General features: G+C 38.4%; 1 protein-coding gene across 4 annotated transcripts in view; it reads right to left on the reverse strand.

Moving 5' to 3' along the window:
• ampd2a (adenosine monophosphate deaminase 2a) overlaps nucleotides 1–17,303 on the reverse strand; it is an 86,169-nt gene that overhangs the window by 8,867 nt on the left and 59,999 nt on the right. For all 4 annotated transcript variants that reach the window (XM_061922728.1, XM_061922727.1, XM_061922726.1 and 1 more), the window contains 11 exons: nucleotides 12,297–12,438; nucleotides 12,139–12,228; nucleotides 11,783–11,912; nucleotides 10,003–10,197; nucleotides 9,797–9,928; nucleotides 9,568–9,731; nucleotides 6,244–6,370; nucleotides 6,009–6,172; nucleotides 5,802–5,922; nucleotides 2,178–2,351; nucleotides 1,996–2,106 (listed from right to left, as the gene is read on the reverse strand). In XM_061922728.1, coding sequence (XP_061778712.1) covers nucleotides 1,996–2,106; nucleotides 2,178–2,351; nucleotides 5,802–5,922; nucleotides 6,009–6,172; nucleotides 6,244–6,370; nucleotides 9,568–9,731; nucleotides 9,797–9,928; nucleotides 10,003–10,197; nucleotides 11,783–11,912; nucleotides 12,139–12,228; nucleotides 12,297–12,438 — 1,550 coding nt within the window. The remainder of the gene's footprint in view (nucleotides 1–1,995; nucleotides 2,107–2,177; nucleotides 2,352–5,801; nucleotides 5,923–6,008; nucleotides 6,173–6,243; nucleotides 6,371–9,567; nucleotides 9,732–9,796; nucleotides 9,929–10,002; nucleotides 10,198–11,782; nucleotides 11,913–12,138; nucleotides 12,229–12,296; nucleotides 12,439–17,303) is intronic.

The following is a 17,303-nucleotide window of genomic DNA, read 5'->3' on the forward strand; positions in this document are numbered from 1 at the left end:
GAGGTTCAACTACCCTGCGTATCCTCCTCTCCAGTACACCTGAATAAACCTTACCGGGAAGGCTGAGGAGTGTGATCCCACGATAGTTGGAACACACCCTCCGGTTCCCCTTCTTAAAGAGAGGGACCACCACCCCGGTCTGCCAATCCAGAGGTTCCGCCCCCGATGTCCACGCGATGCTGCAGAGTCTTGTCAACCAAGACAGCCCCACAGCATCCAGAGCCTTAAGGAACTCCAGGCGGATCTCATCCACCTCCGGGGCCTTTTTAACTACCTCAGCAACCTCAGCCCCAGAAATAGGAGAGCCCACCACAGATTCCCTAGGCACTGCTTCTTCATAGGAAGACGTGTTGGTGGGATTGAGGAGGTCTTCGAAGTATTCCTCGCACCTATCCACAACATCTGCAGTCGAGGTCAGTAGAACACCATCCGCACCATACACGGTGTTGACAGTGTACTGCTTCCCCTTCCTGAGGCGGCGGATGGTGGTCCAGAATCGCTTCGAAGCCGTCCGGAAGTTGTTTTCCAAGAATTCCCCGAACTCCTCTCATGTACGAGTTCTTGAATTTTTGGTGGAAGAAGGCCTAACTTCTCTTGTGATCATGTTAACATTTACGTTAGCTAACAAGTCGTTGCTAGTCGGTCCATAAGTTCATCAAAGTGCAATTATGAAGCACGGTTTTTTGATAATTTTTATGAAATACAGTAATAATACCCATCATTAATAGCGTTTATCATTACGTCCCTACTCCTGATGTAGTTTATTTCACTAACTCCACAAGATGGCAGCATTTTTTAGCACCGGGAGTAGGAATGTACTGAAAAACGCTATTAATGATAAACCGGAGTAAAATCCCAAATGTTAGTACAATTTGGAATTAAAATGATAAAAAAAATTAAAAACTTTGTTACACTCATGGACTAGCTAATGGTAGCTCGCTAGCTAGCCTAAATGCTAATATGAAGATAAGAAACATTAACGTCTTTCCCCATCAAGAAACAACAAATTGTTTTTAATGTATAATTACTTTTAATATTGATTGTTCGACTGATCTGTTTTTATTCTTCGTGGTTTCTTCAGCGTCTTGAAAAGTGTTTCCTGAATAAAATGTATAATATTGTGAATTAAAAGAGAAGATAAACATATTTAAACTCTCAAAAAAGGATGCCTCTAGAACATTTTTTTTACTTACCTTTTTTTTATTTGCTCTTTTTATTGATGACTAGGTAGTTGTTTTCAATTTTTGTCAAATGAATATGCCTTCAGAATATTGGAATGCGTTGATTTTTATTTTTTCACTCATTAATAAGGAAAGGAACAGTGTATTTTGTTTCTAATGTTCAAAATAATTTGATGATTTGCTTTGTTATACCCAGAAATAAATCAAATAAGTGTTTGACTTCATAAGTCCTATAGCACACGTGTAAGGAAACTAAAAGTGGTGTTATTGTCATTTTAGGAATCTAACAGAGTTTGTGGCTCTAGGTGGTTTTTATTTGGGGGGAAATGAGCTCCAATGGCTCTTTGTATGCTGAAGGTTGCCGACCCCTGCCCTAGAAGCTAAAACAATATTTAATGTTTCTTCTGTCAATAAAGTATATTGTGTGTATTTATTTCAACATGTTTTAAATTAAACTTGGTTGAAAAAATTTAGTGTGTGTGTGTATATAAGTAAAGTTTTGGGCACATTTAACAACACTGTGATAATAATCCATCCATCCATTTCCTACCGCTTCTCCCTTTCGGGGTCAGTTGTATTGGGGAGGAAGACGGGGTACACCCTGGACAAGTCGCCACCTCATTGCAGGGCCAACACAGATAATGATAAGTATGTATTTCATATTGTTAAATGAGTGCTTGCTCCCCAGTTTTTGTTTGTGTCCAAAATCGAAATGTCATTAGTTTGTGTTAATAGTGTTCTTCAACAAAAACAGGCACATATCATGTATTTATAAAAAAAAAAAAGAATGGCAATAATGAAGAACGCAGTTTACCTTGTGTGAAAATCCACTCATGAGAACACTGTTTCTTGCCAGCTCACACATGTCACAGGAACTCAGCTTCCACACTTGTGTTGCAATGCTGTACTCCTCCATAAGAGGTTCCTGGGTACGCACACAAACAAGTGAGAACAACTGTATTTACCCGGAAAAAGAAGTGCCGCCCTTGCGCTGACCTTGGTGAAGTGGAACTGGAGGGGGTCGTCGGTGGACAGGGACACAATGAGGCCTCTCGACAGATACTCTGGCAGTGGATTGCGGTGGTAACTGAGGAACAGGCTGTTGTTGCTTAGCGGCGACATGGCGATGCCGATCTGAGCTAAGTAGTACAAATACTGCAGCACAGGGGCCTGAGGACACGCACATGACAGAGACAAACACTTTTCTTAAGTATTGTCCTTCTGAAAAATATAAATTGCTCAGTCATGAATCGGGTTCGGTGTTGGAAAAATTGCTTTCAAAAAGTGATTAATTATAGTTACTAGTATTGTCCCGCTACCAATATTTTGGTACCAGTACCAAAATGTATTTCGATACTTTTCTAAACAAAAGGGGATCACAAAAGATTGCAATTTTGGCTTTATTTTAACAAAAAATCTTAGGGTACATTAAATATATGTTTCTAATTGCAAGTTTCTCTTTAAATAAAATAGTAAACATACAAGACAACTAGTCTTTTAGTAGTAAGTATAACAAAGGCTTTTAATTTAGCTGCTGACATATGCAGTAACATATCGTGTCATTTTCCATTCTATTATTTTGTCAAAATTATGGAGGGACAAGTGGTAGAAAATGAATTATTAATCTACATGTTCATTTACTGCTAATATTTGCTTACTTTCTCTTTTAACATGTTCTATCTACACTTCTCTTAAAATGTAATAATCGCTTATTCTTCTGTTGTTTGAAACGTTAAGTTAGTTTTAGATAATACCACAAATTTAGATATCAATCCGATACCTAGTGGTTACTGGATCATACATTGGTCATATTCAAAGTCCTCATGTGTCCAGGGACATATTTTCTGACTTTATAAACATAATATAAATTTTTTAAAAACGAAAGAAGATTTTGTGATGCTAAAAAATAACGATGTAATCGTAGTAGTATTGACTAGATACGCTCCTGTACTTGGTATCATTACAGTGGATGTACTTTTTACATGTGGTAGAATACCAAATATGATTCATTAGTATTGCGGATTATACTAATACCGGTATACCGTACAACCCTAATAGTTACTTATTACTTTGCCAAAAAGTAATTAAATTAGTAACATAATTACTCTTTAATAAATGTATTGATTACTAAGAAAAGTATTTTTTGCAGTACTTATAAAAACAAACTGAAACTATCTGGCATATGCAATTGAAAGATGTTTCATGACTGCAGAGTGTGTGAGCGTGAGCCTTTAAAAAGGCGGTGCCTGTTGCCAAGTGCTGTGTGACGTGAGTGTGAGAGCCAGAGAGAGCAGCATTAGCTTAGCTGGGTTTTTTTAATCTTTTTTACTGGATTGTGCTACTCCTGGTTAATAAAGAGATGTGCTTCCATTGCTGTAGTCCCGTTGCACACAAATGGGCTATTGTGGGATAGCAAGATTGTTACTTTAATTATGGATTTGTTGTTCATTATTTCCACCTAATAGTAGTAGTAGCGTTGGTACTTACAAGTTGTGTGTTTGCTGTGTGATGTTGCCTTTTTCTATTTGATATCAAGTTAATTCTAGTGTGGTGCTGGTTGTTGATTTCTTTAGGTAAAAGTTACTTCCTGCATTGAACTTGCTGTGCTTCTGGCCCTGTCTTGTTGACATGAAACCACATTACAGCAAACATTTTGCTAATGACATTACATCAGTAATTGATTATTTGCTACTAGTAAAACTAACTGTGTTAGTAATATCTTTTTTCCAAACACTGATCAGGTGATGACTAATCACTACGGACACCGTGACAGTATTTTTGTTTTAGAGAAAAGCTTTCTGGTGGGAAGACTGCAGTTCACGTGATTTATTTATTAATGTTCAGAAGCATTTTTGGCTTAATATTGGTTCAATAGGATATATATTTTACTATTCCCTAGTGTGTTGTGACCAATGATTGTTTTTAATTTCTTTCTGTATTTGTGTATGTTGTCTGAATTACCGTCTGCACAACCATATTTTACCTTCTGGTACGAATAAAGAAACTTTGCTTCCCCCAGCAGCAAGACACCACTGCGAGCAGCTCAGAGATAAAGCAAACAAAAAAATTGATGTGTCCATTTATGGTTAAATTAAAGTTAGAGATTAGGTGTATAAACAAAAATAAATAAAAAAATAGTATTTTACTGTACGTTGAATAACATGGAATATGTAATAACCAAACATGAACACATTCTCTATTTATATATGCAGTGTAGGGTTGTATGGTATACCAGTACTATTATAGTACTGTGGTACTATACTGCTTTTGAAAAATACCGGTACCGTTTTTTCCATCCACATGATGCTGTGCGGCGGTACTACAGAGCGAGGTGCTTGATATTGAGTGTGTCAAAACGCACGCACAAAGGGCATACAAGCAAAAACATCTTGGAGAGGAAGAATGGCAAAAAACAGCAATTTTACTGGTTAATAAAGAGGGTGCATGAAGCGCTATATGGAGGTATTTAAGGCTTCAAAACAGACAAAGGTGACGTTTTAAACACGCCTCGTCAAACGTGGCGATTAGTATTAGCACCTTTGCTTCCAGTTCAAACTTTAGTAAACATTTAAATAATAAGCATTCAGATCTGCACAAAAATTGACAGCTAATGTCCTGCTGTTCGACTCCCATGCAGACCGTAGTCGAGAGGCACGGGGCGACTTTCCGTCCAGGGTCGATGCTTTCGTTAGGGGTACCAGTACACCTTTCCCTTTATCCGGCAATGGGTCTGCTAAACTACGCTTCAGGTTCAGAATGACGAGGGTAGGATTAAAAAAGCTCTAATTCTTCCTACACCTTTTCGAAAATGTTGAAAAGAGAAACTGGAAATTGTGATGCACCATGTTGTATGCATGCATGTTCGAAATAAACTCAAACTCAACTCAATTCAATCTAATCCTTGATTATGGCAGACTACCATATATAATATTGAAAATTGTACAGTGATCTTTGAGTGCAACAAAAAAGCCCAGTGTGTTTAATGCCTTTTAAATTTCTCTTTTAACCTTTTAAAACTGTTCTTTGAGTGCAATAGGAAGCATATGCTTAATGTATTGTAAGATTTTCTGTTAAAATAAAGCAGATAATCAATTTTTTTGTAGTTCCCTTTATTTTAAAAAGTATCGATATACATTTTGGTACCGGTTCGGCACGGCGCAGTTGGGAGAGTGGCCGTGCGCAACCCGAGGGTCCCTGGTTCAATCCCCACCTAGTACCAACCTCGTCACGTCGGTTGTGTCCTGAGCAAGAAACTTCACCCTTGCTCCTGATGGGTGCTGGTTAGCGCCTTGCATGGCAGCTCCCTCCATCAGTGTGTGAATGTGTGTTTGAATTGGTGAATGTGGAAGTAGTGTCGGTAGAAAAGGTATACAAGTACAACCCATTTACCGGTACCAAATTATTGGTTTTGGGACAACCCTAATGCAGTGTTTCCATAAGGATATACTCAAAAACGCTCATGAAGGGGATGATATGCTTGTAAAAGTCATCGTATCGAAACTGTACAGTAGCCTACCATACCAAATAATCGTTATCCATATTTCTCGTTGCAGTATGGACATTTGGTCCTAACCTCACATATGATCCATAAGTAAATGAGACATTATGTGTGGCGCTGACCTTTCTGAGCAGCAGACCATGAGAGATGTTCTCTGACAGCATGAAACCCGACACCAGGTGGTGGATTGGCCCCGCCTCCCCGCAGTGAGGTCGCAGCACAAATGTATGAAATCCTCGCCTCCTGTTTTAAACAAAACAACAAAAAAAACAGACATCTACTCTTAAAATTGTGTTTCGCTGTTGGTAGAACTGCTGTGTGGATGTGACCTCCTGAGGTGGTTGAGCACGGTCATGTTAGCGTAGGTGTAGTAGAGGTAGTACGAGTAGGGCGGGTTATCCTCCTCTCTCCAGTTGGCCGGCAGAGGACTGTCCATATTGAAAATGTGGTGCTCAGGTTTGGACTCGTCATCCACGCTGTCAAAACCCACAACCTGTTAAGACCAAGAAGCGTTTAGTCTCAGCTGGCGCGAATGAGCTGGAGACAAGAGATGCGTTGGCTCACGTGCTCCAGGAAGAGATGCAGCTCGGGATGACTGCGGGGATTGATGGTGGCTTCAAACAGCGGCAGGAAGATGTTCTCCAGCATCTCTTGGAAATTAGCCAACTGCTTCTTTGTACGATATACATCACTGGAAACACAGGAAGAGGAAAATTTACACCGACGCCAAAAATCTAATTACACATCTTGTCTGACTTGGACTTGTCATGATCCACGTCTTGGATCATAGCATATTCTGGTTTTGGTTCTGTTTGTTATCACATTCTGTCTAGTATTTGTCTTCCTCAGTTCTTTGTGGCACTTCCTGGTTTATTTCTGTTGTCCTAGCAACGCACTTGTGTCACCTGCCTTCCGTGTGATCACGCACATCTTCCCCCTGATTTATCTCCCTATATATGTCCGCCTTTGTTTGACATTCAGACTTGGACTCTTGTTTGCTTCACGCAACAGTTGACGTTGCTCTTTCCAGCATTGTGGTAACTACCTTTTTCGTACTCGATTAGCTTCAATGCTATTTTGTTTATTTGTTCCTAGCTTACACGCTAGCGCCTTCAGTTCCATTTGTTCTTTCTAGCTTGCACGCTAGTTCTGTCGGTTTTTGGTTAGTGCATTTGTGCAAGTGTTTTTGTTCTTAGTTTGTTTTATTGTATAAATACATTCTTATTCCTACCTTCACGCTGTGTTCCATCTTCGCTGCACCCACGGGAGAACGCTAACACCGCCACGATGCCAGCTAAGCGTTACTGGACTTTTGAATAATTTTGGATTTATTTTGCCAGAAATTGCCAATAATAAAGTGTCTTTTATACCTACCTAATTTTCCTCCATTTGTGTGAATTTGTTATTGGATTATTGTATTTACACGTAACGTTTTATACCTTAGTAAAAAGAAGAACAAGACAGACAGGGAAATTGAATGATACGCTTCTGCTTGGACTTTGTATGTGTAATACGCAACTGTAAATATTTTACTTTTTTATATTGACATATGTGCTGCTTTAGACTGCAATATTGTTCAATGATTATTACATGTGTCTAGCTTGTGTGCTTAGCTGTGTTGCTTATTGGAGGACATTTAGATGTTAACTGGCTGTACAGCTTTGCAAAAGTACCGTATTGCTCGGACTGTAGGGAAAACTTAAAATACTTAAATTTTCTTAAAAATTTGTACTAACACTTCATTAATATATTTTGTGTGGCATTGGGAGCCTTAGGGCGCTGCCATTTGGGGAATGTCACTTCCTGTGCAGTACAGTACACATCATGCGTGGCCATTTTGGAGAGGCGGAGCCACCTACGTCACATCCTGTTTACGCAGTCCACTACTCTGTCGCCACTTGCCAGTGCTTCAGTGTGTTTCTTTTCATGCCATTCTTCAAGTTTTGTCTACGGTATTTTGCCAAAAAGCCAAAAAACAGCCAGGAAAGAAGGAGGGAATCGCTGTGGAATTAGAGAAGACTTAGAGAGGTAAGGGGAAAAAAAAAAAACCCAGAAGTAGAGGACCCTCCTTAGGAGCAGTAACAAGCTGTCCCTCCTTCCTGCCCCCTCTCTCTTCTCCTCATCAAGTCTCAGCTTTGAATGCATTTGCCTTCTTTGTGTTTCTTTGATGTTTCCTTCTTACACACATGTAAGAGGGATGTGTGCTATGGCTATGAGTTGTTTTTTCCCTTGGCCTTAGTCTGGACTCCCTCTCCAGGGGCCCAGGCTTAGACCGATTTTATTTTTTGTCACCCCCCTATTGTTTACCTGTATCTCACCTTTTTTTTTTAAAGGGGCGCCGGAAGTTGGCAGACCCGTCAGCGATCCTGTTCTGTCTCTCTGTAATGTTTGTCTGATCTTGAATGGGATTGTGCTGAAAATTTTAATTTCTCCTCGGGGATTAATAAAATATTTCTGATTCTGATTGTGGTATGTATGCCAAAAACATTCTTGGGGAACAAAGGTAAATAAGTTTTTACTTTTTTTATTATTGTAGCAACAAGGTTTTTAATGTTTTTGAGCGCACCAAAGGGACTTTTGTGTGCGCGCGCGTTAACAGTTCAGCTTGCTTTGTTGCAGTTTCGATAAAGAGATTGTTATTCTAGTACCCCCTTGTTAGTTTTTTTATATATATACATGATATTGTCTTCACAGAGGGCATTTTTTACTAATATAGGGACCTTTGTTTAGGCTTGAACCAATTACCGTATTTTTCGTAGTATAAGTCGCACCACAACAATGCAATCCAACTCCAAAACCAAACCAGACCCAGCAAGACCCTGAACAGCAACAAATAGAGCAACTGAGGACACACAAACACGACCCGGCTGAATCCAAAAGTAGTGAAACAAAAATGAACATTATCAATATTAGCAACAATTTCAAAATTGCAGTGACTAAAAATCCCCCATCGATACCATCATTAAAAACGTTAATACAAAAAATAAAATAAAAATGAACAACAGTGTCACAATGGCTTACACTTCCATCGCATCTCACAAGCCCGACAACACACCGTGTCCAACACCTTACACAAAGATACAACAAGTCATATCCTGGTTCATTTAATACTTAAAACAAATTTACATAATGGTTCCCATATTCCAATATATGACTCATTATTATCTAAACTAAATGCAGTTTAGATAATAGCTTGTGTATACCAGTCATCTATCCATTTTTTTAATATTACCCTTTTTGTTATTATGCATATTGAAATACATGTATTTGATAAAACCAAACACCAAGATTAGACATTTGAAAGGCAATTTAAAATAAAGAATAGCCGAAAACAGGCTGAATAAGGTTACTTTATATGACGCAAAAATAACCAACTGAGAAGGTGCCTGGTATGTTAAGGTAACATATTATGGCAGCCCTTTGAGACACTAGTGATTTAGGGCTATATAAGTAAACATTGATTGATTGATAAGAGTCCTTCAAATAACATATAGAACATGCTATATGTTTACCAAACAATCTGTCACTCCTGATCGCCAAATCTAATGAAATCTTATACGTCTAGTCTCTGACGTGAATGAGCTAAATAATTATTATTTGATATTTTACGGTAATGTGTTAATCATTTCACACATAAGTCGCTCCTGAGTATAAGTCGCACTACTATGAAACTATGAAAAAAACTGCGACTTATAGTCCGAAAAATACAGTATTCATATTTACATTGTTGCTTCACTATACAAAGTTTTTGATTCACGGACCATGTTCACTCATTTACTAAATCAAAGTTCCATCGTATTGGCTTTTTTCTTATTTAGGTACTTTGTGTGTGAATAGGAAGAAGCAGTGATGACTTTGGTAACTAAAAGGTGACGAGGTGTGACTCACAATAGGCGGGGTACTTGGATAAGCCAACGCACGTTATCCGAATACACCCGATGTTTGACTGCCCACTGGGCCAGCTTGTCCCATTCGTCTCTGGAACGCCCGTAGATAGACAGCCGCAGTTCAGAGTTCTGGTACTTGCTCTCCTCCAGGTCAGCCATCACCTCCTGAAAAAACAAACAACATAAGAGATTATTCTGGTAGCTATTTGTAGTATCAAAATAGTCCACACCTTGACAATGTGTGCAAAGTATTTCCCCTCAACGTGGTTGTCAGTTTTGATGAAAATCTCCCTCAGGATGGACTCTCCGATGGGGTTGTATTTGGCATTGAACTTGTCAAAACGGTGGAATGTGTTGCGGTCCTGTAAAAAGCAAGGAAGAGTAACCACTATTGTACTTTCTCACAGTTTGTTTGATATTTGCTCCCGTTTCTCACCGCATGCATATCTAGCGTGTCCACGCTCAGGTCGAAAGCCGTAAGATTCATGGTCTCAAAGACCTCCTTGAGAGTCTGACCCCGGTCGCGCTCGATGTGAACAATCTCCCCGGGGTATTTCTTCATGGCCCTCTTGATGAAGCGCAGCAGGTGCTTCTGGTTCATGCAGGACGAAGCATGTATGTGCGTGTCTACCTGGAGAAACAGTCGCAGGGTTTGAATATTGGTCGGGACTTCACCACATTAGCTCTTGTGCAACCTTAACATTGACTATACACACTTACTCTTAGGATCCAACAGGGATCCGCTCATGAGTGTCAAGTCAACAATAAACCTATATTTTATCCAGTTATATACATTTTTTCTTATTTCTATGCTTTTAATGTTTTATCACCTTTTTAGGAAATAATAACTGTACCTTTATAACGGAAAAATGCAAAGTATGCAATATTCATAATAAAATAAGTTGCAGAGTGGAATAATTGAGGTTGGGTATTTACAGCTTTGAATAAGTCAATAACTTAAGACAACATTGATTTTGATACAGTAGACAAGTAGACAGAAGATATTTTTATAGAATGAGCAAAAAAGGAGGCAAGACTTTTGAGTATATTGAGCTCACACAAGTCTTTATATAACTGCCCAAGATAATTTTCATTGCATTTCAGCAGGTGAATGGCATTTACGCTCATCAAAGCTCTATGAATTATGGTAATAGTTTTCTGGTGCCATCTGGTGATTTTGGTTTGATTGATTGAAACTTTTATTAGTAGATTCCACTGTACAGTACATATTCCATACAATTGACCACTAAATGGTAACACCCGAATAAGTTTTTCAACTTGTTTAAGTCGGGGTCCACGTTAATCAATTCATAGTGTGCAAATACACTAAAACAATATTTGCTTGTTTTCCCATCCATCCATTTCCTACCGCTTGTCCCTTTTGAGATCGCGGGGGGTGCAGGAGCCTATCTCAGCTGCATTCGGGCGGAAGGCGGGGTACACCCTGGACAAGTCGCTACCTTATCGCAGTGCCAACACAGACAGACCACATTCACACTCACATTCACACTAAGGCCTATTTTCAATTGACAAAAATAAAATTAATTTAGTTTTCATGGAGAAAACATTGAAAAATACAAGAATTATAGTCCGTAAAAAGTGGCAAATTTAAATGGAAGTCAATGAGACCGAAAGAGTTCTTAAAAGAAAGTATGTACACTTTAGTTTATATCCTACCCAACAACATTGCAATCAAAGAGATTATGCACTTATATAAAAAAGAAACTTGTGGAAAGACTCCCTGACAAAATTTTCGAGCGCAAAAGAGGTGCACATCCATCCATCCATTTTCTACCGCTTATTCCCCATGGGGTCACGGGAGGCGCTGGTGCCTATCGCAGCTTAAATCGGGTGATAGGCGGAGTACACCCTGGACAAGTCGCCACCTCATCGCAGGACCAACACAGATAGACAGACAACATTCACACTCACATTCACACACTAGAGCCAATTTAGTGTTGCCAATCAACCTATTCCCAGGTGCATGTCTTTGGAGGTGGGAGGAAGCCGGAGTACCCGGAGGGAACCCACACATTCAAAGGGAGGACATGCAAACTCCACACAAAAAGATCCCAAGCCCGGGATTGAACCCAGGACTTCTCAGGACCTTCGTATTGTGAGGCAGACGCAATAACCCCTCTTCCACCGTGAAGCCCAGAGGTGCACATATTAAATTAAATTTAGTTCAACTTTGAAGTTGAGAAAGAAGCTCCTACTTTGCGTATGTTGTAGAAGTCTCTGTGAGGGACTTTCTTCTGGGATGCTAGCTCCTTCATTTCATTCAGGAGGATGTGCATCTGGTATTTGGAGCTCAGGTACTGTAGGCGACGGTAGCAGAAAGACTTCCTGGTAGAACACGGAGGGACAGCTTTCGGTTAAAATATAACCACTGCTTTTATTGAAGTCACGCAAACTTTAGAAGATTCTTAGCAGAATCAAGTTGAACTTACATGACTTCAAATAAACCCAAATAAAAAGGTAACACACATCCTTGGGCGAGTGAAAACAAGGCTAATAATACAGCAACATTTGCAAAGGACATGGCATGACAGTAAAAAAATAAAACACTTACACCGGGCCATTAATAATGAGAGCCATCATAACGTTCATGTCGGCAATGTATTCTTTCAGGTCAGGATAGGGCAGGTCTAATTCTGTGCTTCTGTATAAAAACACAGAAAGTCAGCATAAATACTTATCTAAGATTGTTTTGCATTTATATGAACATACTTGTCCATGACGCTGTTCTTGGTGTAGACATGCATGACGCCGTCTATCATCTTGCAGCTGTATCCCACATCCAGGGGCATATTTTGGGGGTCCTGATTGTCGTATGGGTGCGTCGCAGAAACAGGCGGGTGGACGGGGGCATCTGTTTAGAAAATGAAGGCGAATTATCAGGTGTTATGTTCTTGTGAAATATTTGCCATTTGACTGCTACATATTCAGTAGGGCTGTGAATCTTTGGGCACCCCACAATTCGAATCAATACTTAGGGGTAACGATTCGATTTAGAATAGATTCTAAATTCCAAAATCAATACTTTATAAGTAACATTGGATGCCAGTTCTATGATTAACTACATTCCTTCATAAATATACAACTCTGATCAATTTCTATATTACTTAAAAGAAAACTAGTTTTGTTTATTAAAATGCTTCCCAAACATTTGATAAAGTTAAATACAAATGAGGCAACAAGGTAAGTATCCAACACTTCTCTTTTCTTAAATAAATCTGTACAGCAAATATTGGCATCTACATTAATAATATGTTTTGCCTGACTGGCCAGACAGGACAGATTAGATAAAAAATGAATAATTAAAAGTTATATATATAAAAAAAAAAAAAATACATTTTAGATTTTTTGAATCAATTACTGATCAAAAATTGTTACAAATAAGAACATTTTGGGGTTTTTTGACACCCCAAATATTCAGTTTCATATAATGTGCCTAAAAATAGATATCAGCTAACTGGGCAAATATGCTGAAGGAGCAGGATTTCCATCAATAGTCTTTTTTATTATAATACAACGCTTGAATTCATTTGACCCACATGCGATTTACAAATTGGCTAAACCTTAACTCAATTTAGAATATCTGGTCTGTGCAAGAGGAGACTACACGGCAAAGACCATCCTATTGTACTCAAAATGTTATACTCATTGGACAAATGGTCATTGACTTCTGGTCCATTATTTGCAATAATAATTGCACTCACTATACAGTAAATGTACAGTTAATACATGCGATATGTATTGGTATCAGCCAATCTCACTCATGGATGATCAGTATCGAAATCGGCAGCATACAGTAAAACCCTGACCGAAACATCCCTGCAGGACACATTTACAGATAAACAATGATTCACACTCATATTCATACATATTGATAATTCCAAGGAGTCTACAATTGCAGAGGATGTTGTTGTGGCTTGTGCAGCCCTTTGAGACATTTGTGATTAAGGGCTATATAAATTAAGTTTGATTGATTGATTGAATTAAGATGACATGCAAATTTTTGGAATGTTGGAGGAAGCCTGTCGGAAATAATGGATGTGGAACGTCCTCACTATTATCGTACACATTGGAAGTGTTTGATCCAAAGTGGCCCTTTTGCAGGAGGGGAAAACAGGAAAGGGTCAAATTTATTTAAAAAAATAAAAAAATCGGCCATCGAGAGCGCTGGAGTCTGCGGTCCGCGTAGTCGATGATAAAAGGTTACATTTTTTTTTGTACGTTCACTTCAAGCTATGTCGGTGGGTTTGAAAGAGGAGCAAGCTGGTGACAGACGCTGTAGCACAGGGGTGTCCAAACTTTTTCCAGTGAGGGCTGCACACTGAAAATTTTTACCATGCAGGGGACATTTTGATATTTTTTTATTTTAAAATCAATAAAAAATTGAGATTTTATTTTAAGTTAGGTTTGGTCTTAGAAATCCACGAGTGTCTCAGTAATAAAAATGTTAAAAATAAGACATGTTTTTTTTGATTGATTAATTTATTTTCATTCAACACTTAAAACTCTTGATCAACTTCAGGTCTATCTGTCGATATAAAATTATAAAAAATGTTTTTTTTTTTAATGTTAGAAAACCCAGTTTTTTATGGCAAACACACAGAATATGTAATATTTTGCCCAAAAAATATTTCAAAGTGGAATATTTGATGTGAAATGATTGGAGCCCGGAATAGGTCAATAATTCATTACATTGATTTTGATTAATTCTGATTTTTTTTTTAGCAATTACTGCAGCCTTGTGTTATTAGGGTCAACATTGCAACTTTTTTTAATTACATTTCACCAGTTTGCTTTTTTTTCCCAGATTTTTAAGTTTGTATTTTAATTTTTTAGAAAATTAGCTGTGGACTTTGGACACCCTTGAAGGCAAAATTTTGCTACAGCTGGTGTCCTATTTTATACCCAACTTTGTAGTATTGCCCAAAACTAATAAGTATTCAAACAGAAGAATACGTGTTTTCATTTTAAAAGAAGTGTATGTAGAAACATGTAACAACTGTCACGTTGAAAACGCATCGTAATGCGTGTTGAGTCACCCCAAGATGCACGAGGACCAAGACAGGCAGGAATTGCAGGTAGGAGCTTGGTTTAATACAAAAATATAAAAGAACACGGACACAAAAGGCAAAAGAAAGCGCATGCCAACGCACGGGGAGCTAGGCTAACACTTAGCCCTGAGACAAAGTCCAAAAAGTGACGTGCCGAGCGCACGAGAATCTAAGGCGAAACTTAGCACAAGTAACAGACATAAGAGAACATACAAACGTGAATGTCGCTTAGAGCAAACAACGGATCGAGAAAGAACTGAGGTAGAAGGCAAGCTTAAATACTTAGGCAGAAATCAAAACCCAGGTGCGTGTCAAAAGCAGAGCAGGTGGAACAAATGTTTTATTCTTGTTACCATGGTTTCACAAGGAAGTGCACAACTAAGGATCAGAAGAGTCCAAAAATAATCAGGAAGCACAAAAGGACTCAAAAACCAAAACAATGTATGATCCGGCCGGCGGATCATTACAACAACATTAGTTAAACAACAATTAATGGTAACTTTCATCCATCCATCTATTTTTTCTACCGCTTAGTCCCTTTTGGGGTTGAAGGGGGCGCTGGTGCCTAACTCACTTAGTAGATTAATTATAGTTTTGGTAAAATGATACAAGTAGACATAACTCAATATATTACAGCTATATTAGAATCCGTTAAAACCTGTTTTATTATTGTTCTATTATAATTTCCATACAAAATATTATATCGTGGTATACAGTATATCGTTATCGCAGGAGGCTGCAATATACATCTCGATAAAGATTTTAGGCCATATCACCCATCCCTATTCTCTAATAATAAAACCAATTAATAAATAAGATGTATTTGATGTGCCATATAACACAAAGCAAAAATGTTGATAGAAAAAAGTGGTATATATATCTAATCTAATCAATTATTATTATATTAACCTTTAAAGGATTGGTCTTAGCATCTTTAAAATTTAAAACATTTAACCACGTGACTAAATGTGTAAACTACTTTTACCAGCAGCGGAAGTAATGCTGAGCTATGATAGGCCTTAAATCATTAGAAATAGAAAATTTAATGATTTAAGAACTATTTAGTTAAGAAACTTTTTGATTGTGCCAAAGATGTTTGTGTGCGAACGCTTCATTCATTTTGTGATTGGTCTAATTGAAGAGATTGAGGAAGTTGACTTTGTATCACGAAAAGTTTTACATTTTTAAGAAAAAGTACTTTTTTTTGGAAAAAGGTACCAAAGCAAACTCATATTACAGCGGAAGAGAAGACTATCTCTCGTTTAGTGGCACCTCTTCCAAGAGAATGCGCACGTGCTGTCACACACACCCCCACCCCCTCCGTATCCCCCCCAACTCCTTGATCTGTAATGTAAGTTGATTTTACTTTTTAAAATGTTTATTATTGTAGCAATTGGGTTGTTTAAGCTAATAATTTTTGTGATTTCTGATTGTTTTTTTAGGGCACCAAAGGGACTTCTGCGTGTGTGCACCTATGGCAGACCAACGCATACAGGGCAGATTAGCTTGTCGTTATTGTATTGGCTTTTTGATAAAGAGACGGTTGATTCATCATCTCCATGTTTGTTTATGTACATTACTATATATCACTTTATATTGTAATTCAAAGTGTACAAATATTCACTTAAAAATTAGGGACTTTTGTCAAGCCTGGAACCCATTACTCGTATTGTTTCTCATGGAGAAATGTGCTGCACTATTAACACTTTTCGATTCAAGAACCAATTAAATTTGTAAATCGAGGTTCCACTGTATTTGAAACCTGTTAAGTTACTCACGAGACACTTCTGCTTGCTTAAAGGAAGTTGCTCTGTGTCTGTTTGTTGAAGCTGTCATTTTTGTGTTCTTAGTGTGACTGTTGTCTGTCTATCTGTGTTGGCCCTGCGATGAAGTAGCGACTTGTCCAGGGTGTACCTCGCCTTCCGCCCGATTGTAGCTGAGATAGGCGCCAGCGCCCCCCGCAACCCCAAAAGTGAATAAGCGGTAGGAAATGGATGGATAGGGGTGTACAGTTAGTTAAATATATTATGCAATCTTAAAGGGGAACATTATCACAATTTCAGAAGGGTTAAAACCAATAAAAATCAGTTCCCATTGGCTTATTTTATTTTCCGAAGTTTTTTTCAAAATTTTACCCATCATGGAATATCCCGAAAAAAGGCTTTAAAGTGCCTGATTTTCGCTATCTGTAAATCCACTGTCTATTTTCCTGTGACGTCACATAGTGACGCCAATACAAACAAACATGGCGGATAGCACAGCAAGATATAGCGACATTAGCTCGGATTCAGACTCTGATTTCAGCGGCTTAAGCGATTCAACAGATTACGCATACATTGAAACGGATGGTTGGGGTGTGGAGGCAGATAGCGAAAACAAAATTGAAGAAGAAACTGAACCTATTGAGCGAATAGCTATTGAAGCTATTCGGCGATTGCCTTCTAACCAACGATTGCATCTTTTGACTAGACCACTGGAGCAACTTAAATCCGTCGATTGGTAAGTGTTTGTTTGGCATTAAATGTGGGTAGAGGGAAAGGCTGGATGCAAATATAGCTACAAATTAACATACAGCTAGCCTAAATAGCATGTTTGCATCGATTAACTGGCAGTCATGCCCCGACCAAATATGTCTGATTAGCACATAAGTCAATAAATGATAAATGAT

The sequence above is a fragment of the Nerophis ophidion genome, linkage group LG16 (assembly GCF_033978795.1).
Source record: "Nerophis ophidion isolate RoL-2023_Sa linkage group LG16, RoL_Noph_v1.0, whole genome shotgun sequence".
Classification (NCBI taxonomy): domain Eukaryota; kingdom Metazoa; phylum Chordata; class Actinopteri; order Syngnathiformes; family Syngnathidae; genus Nerophis; species Nerophis ophidion.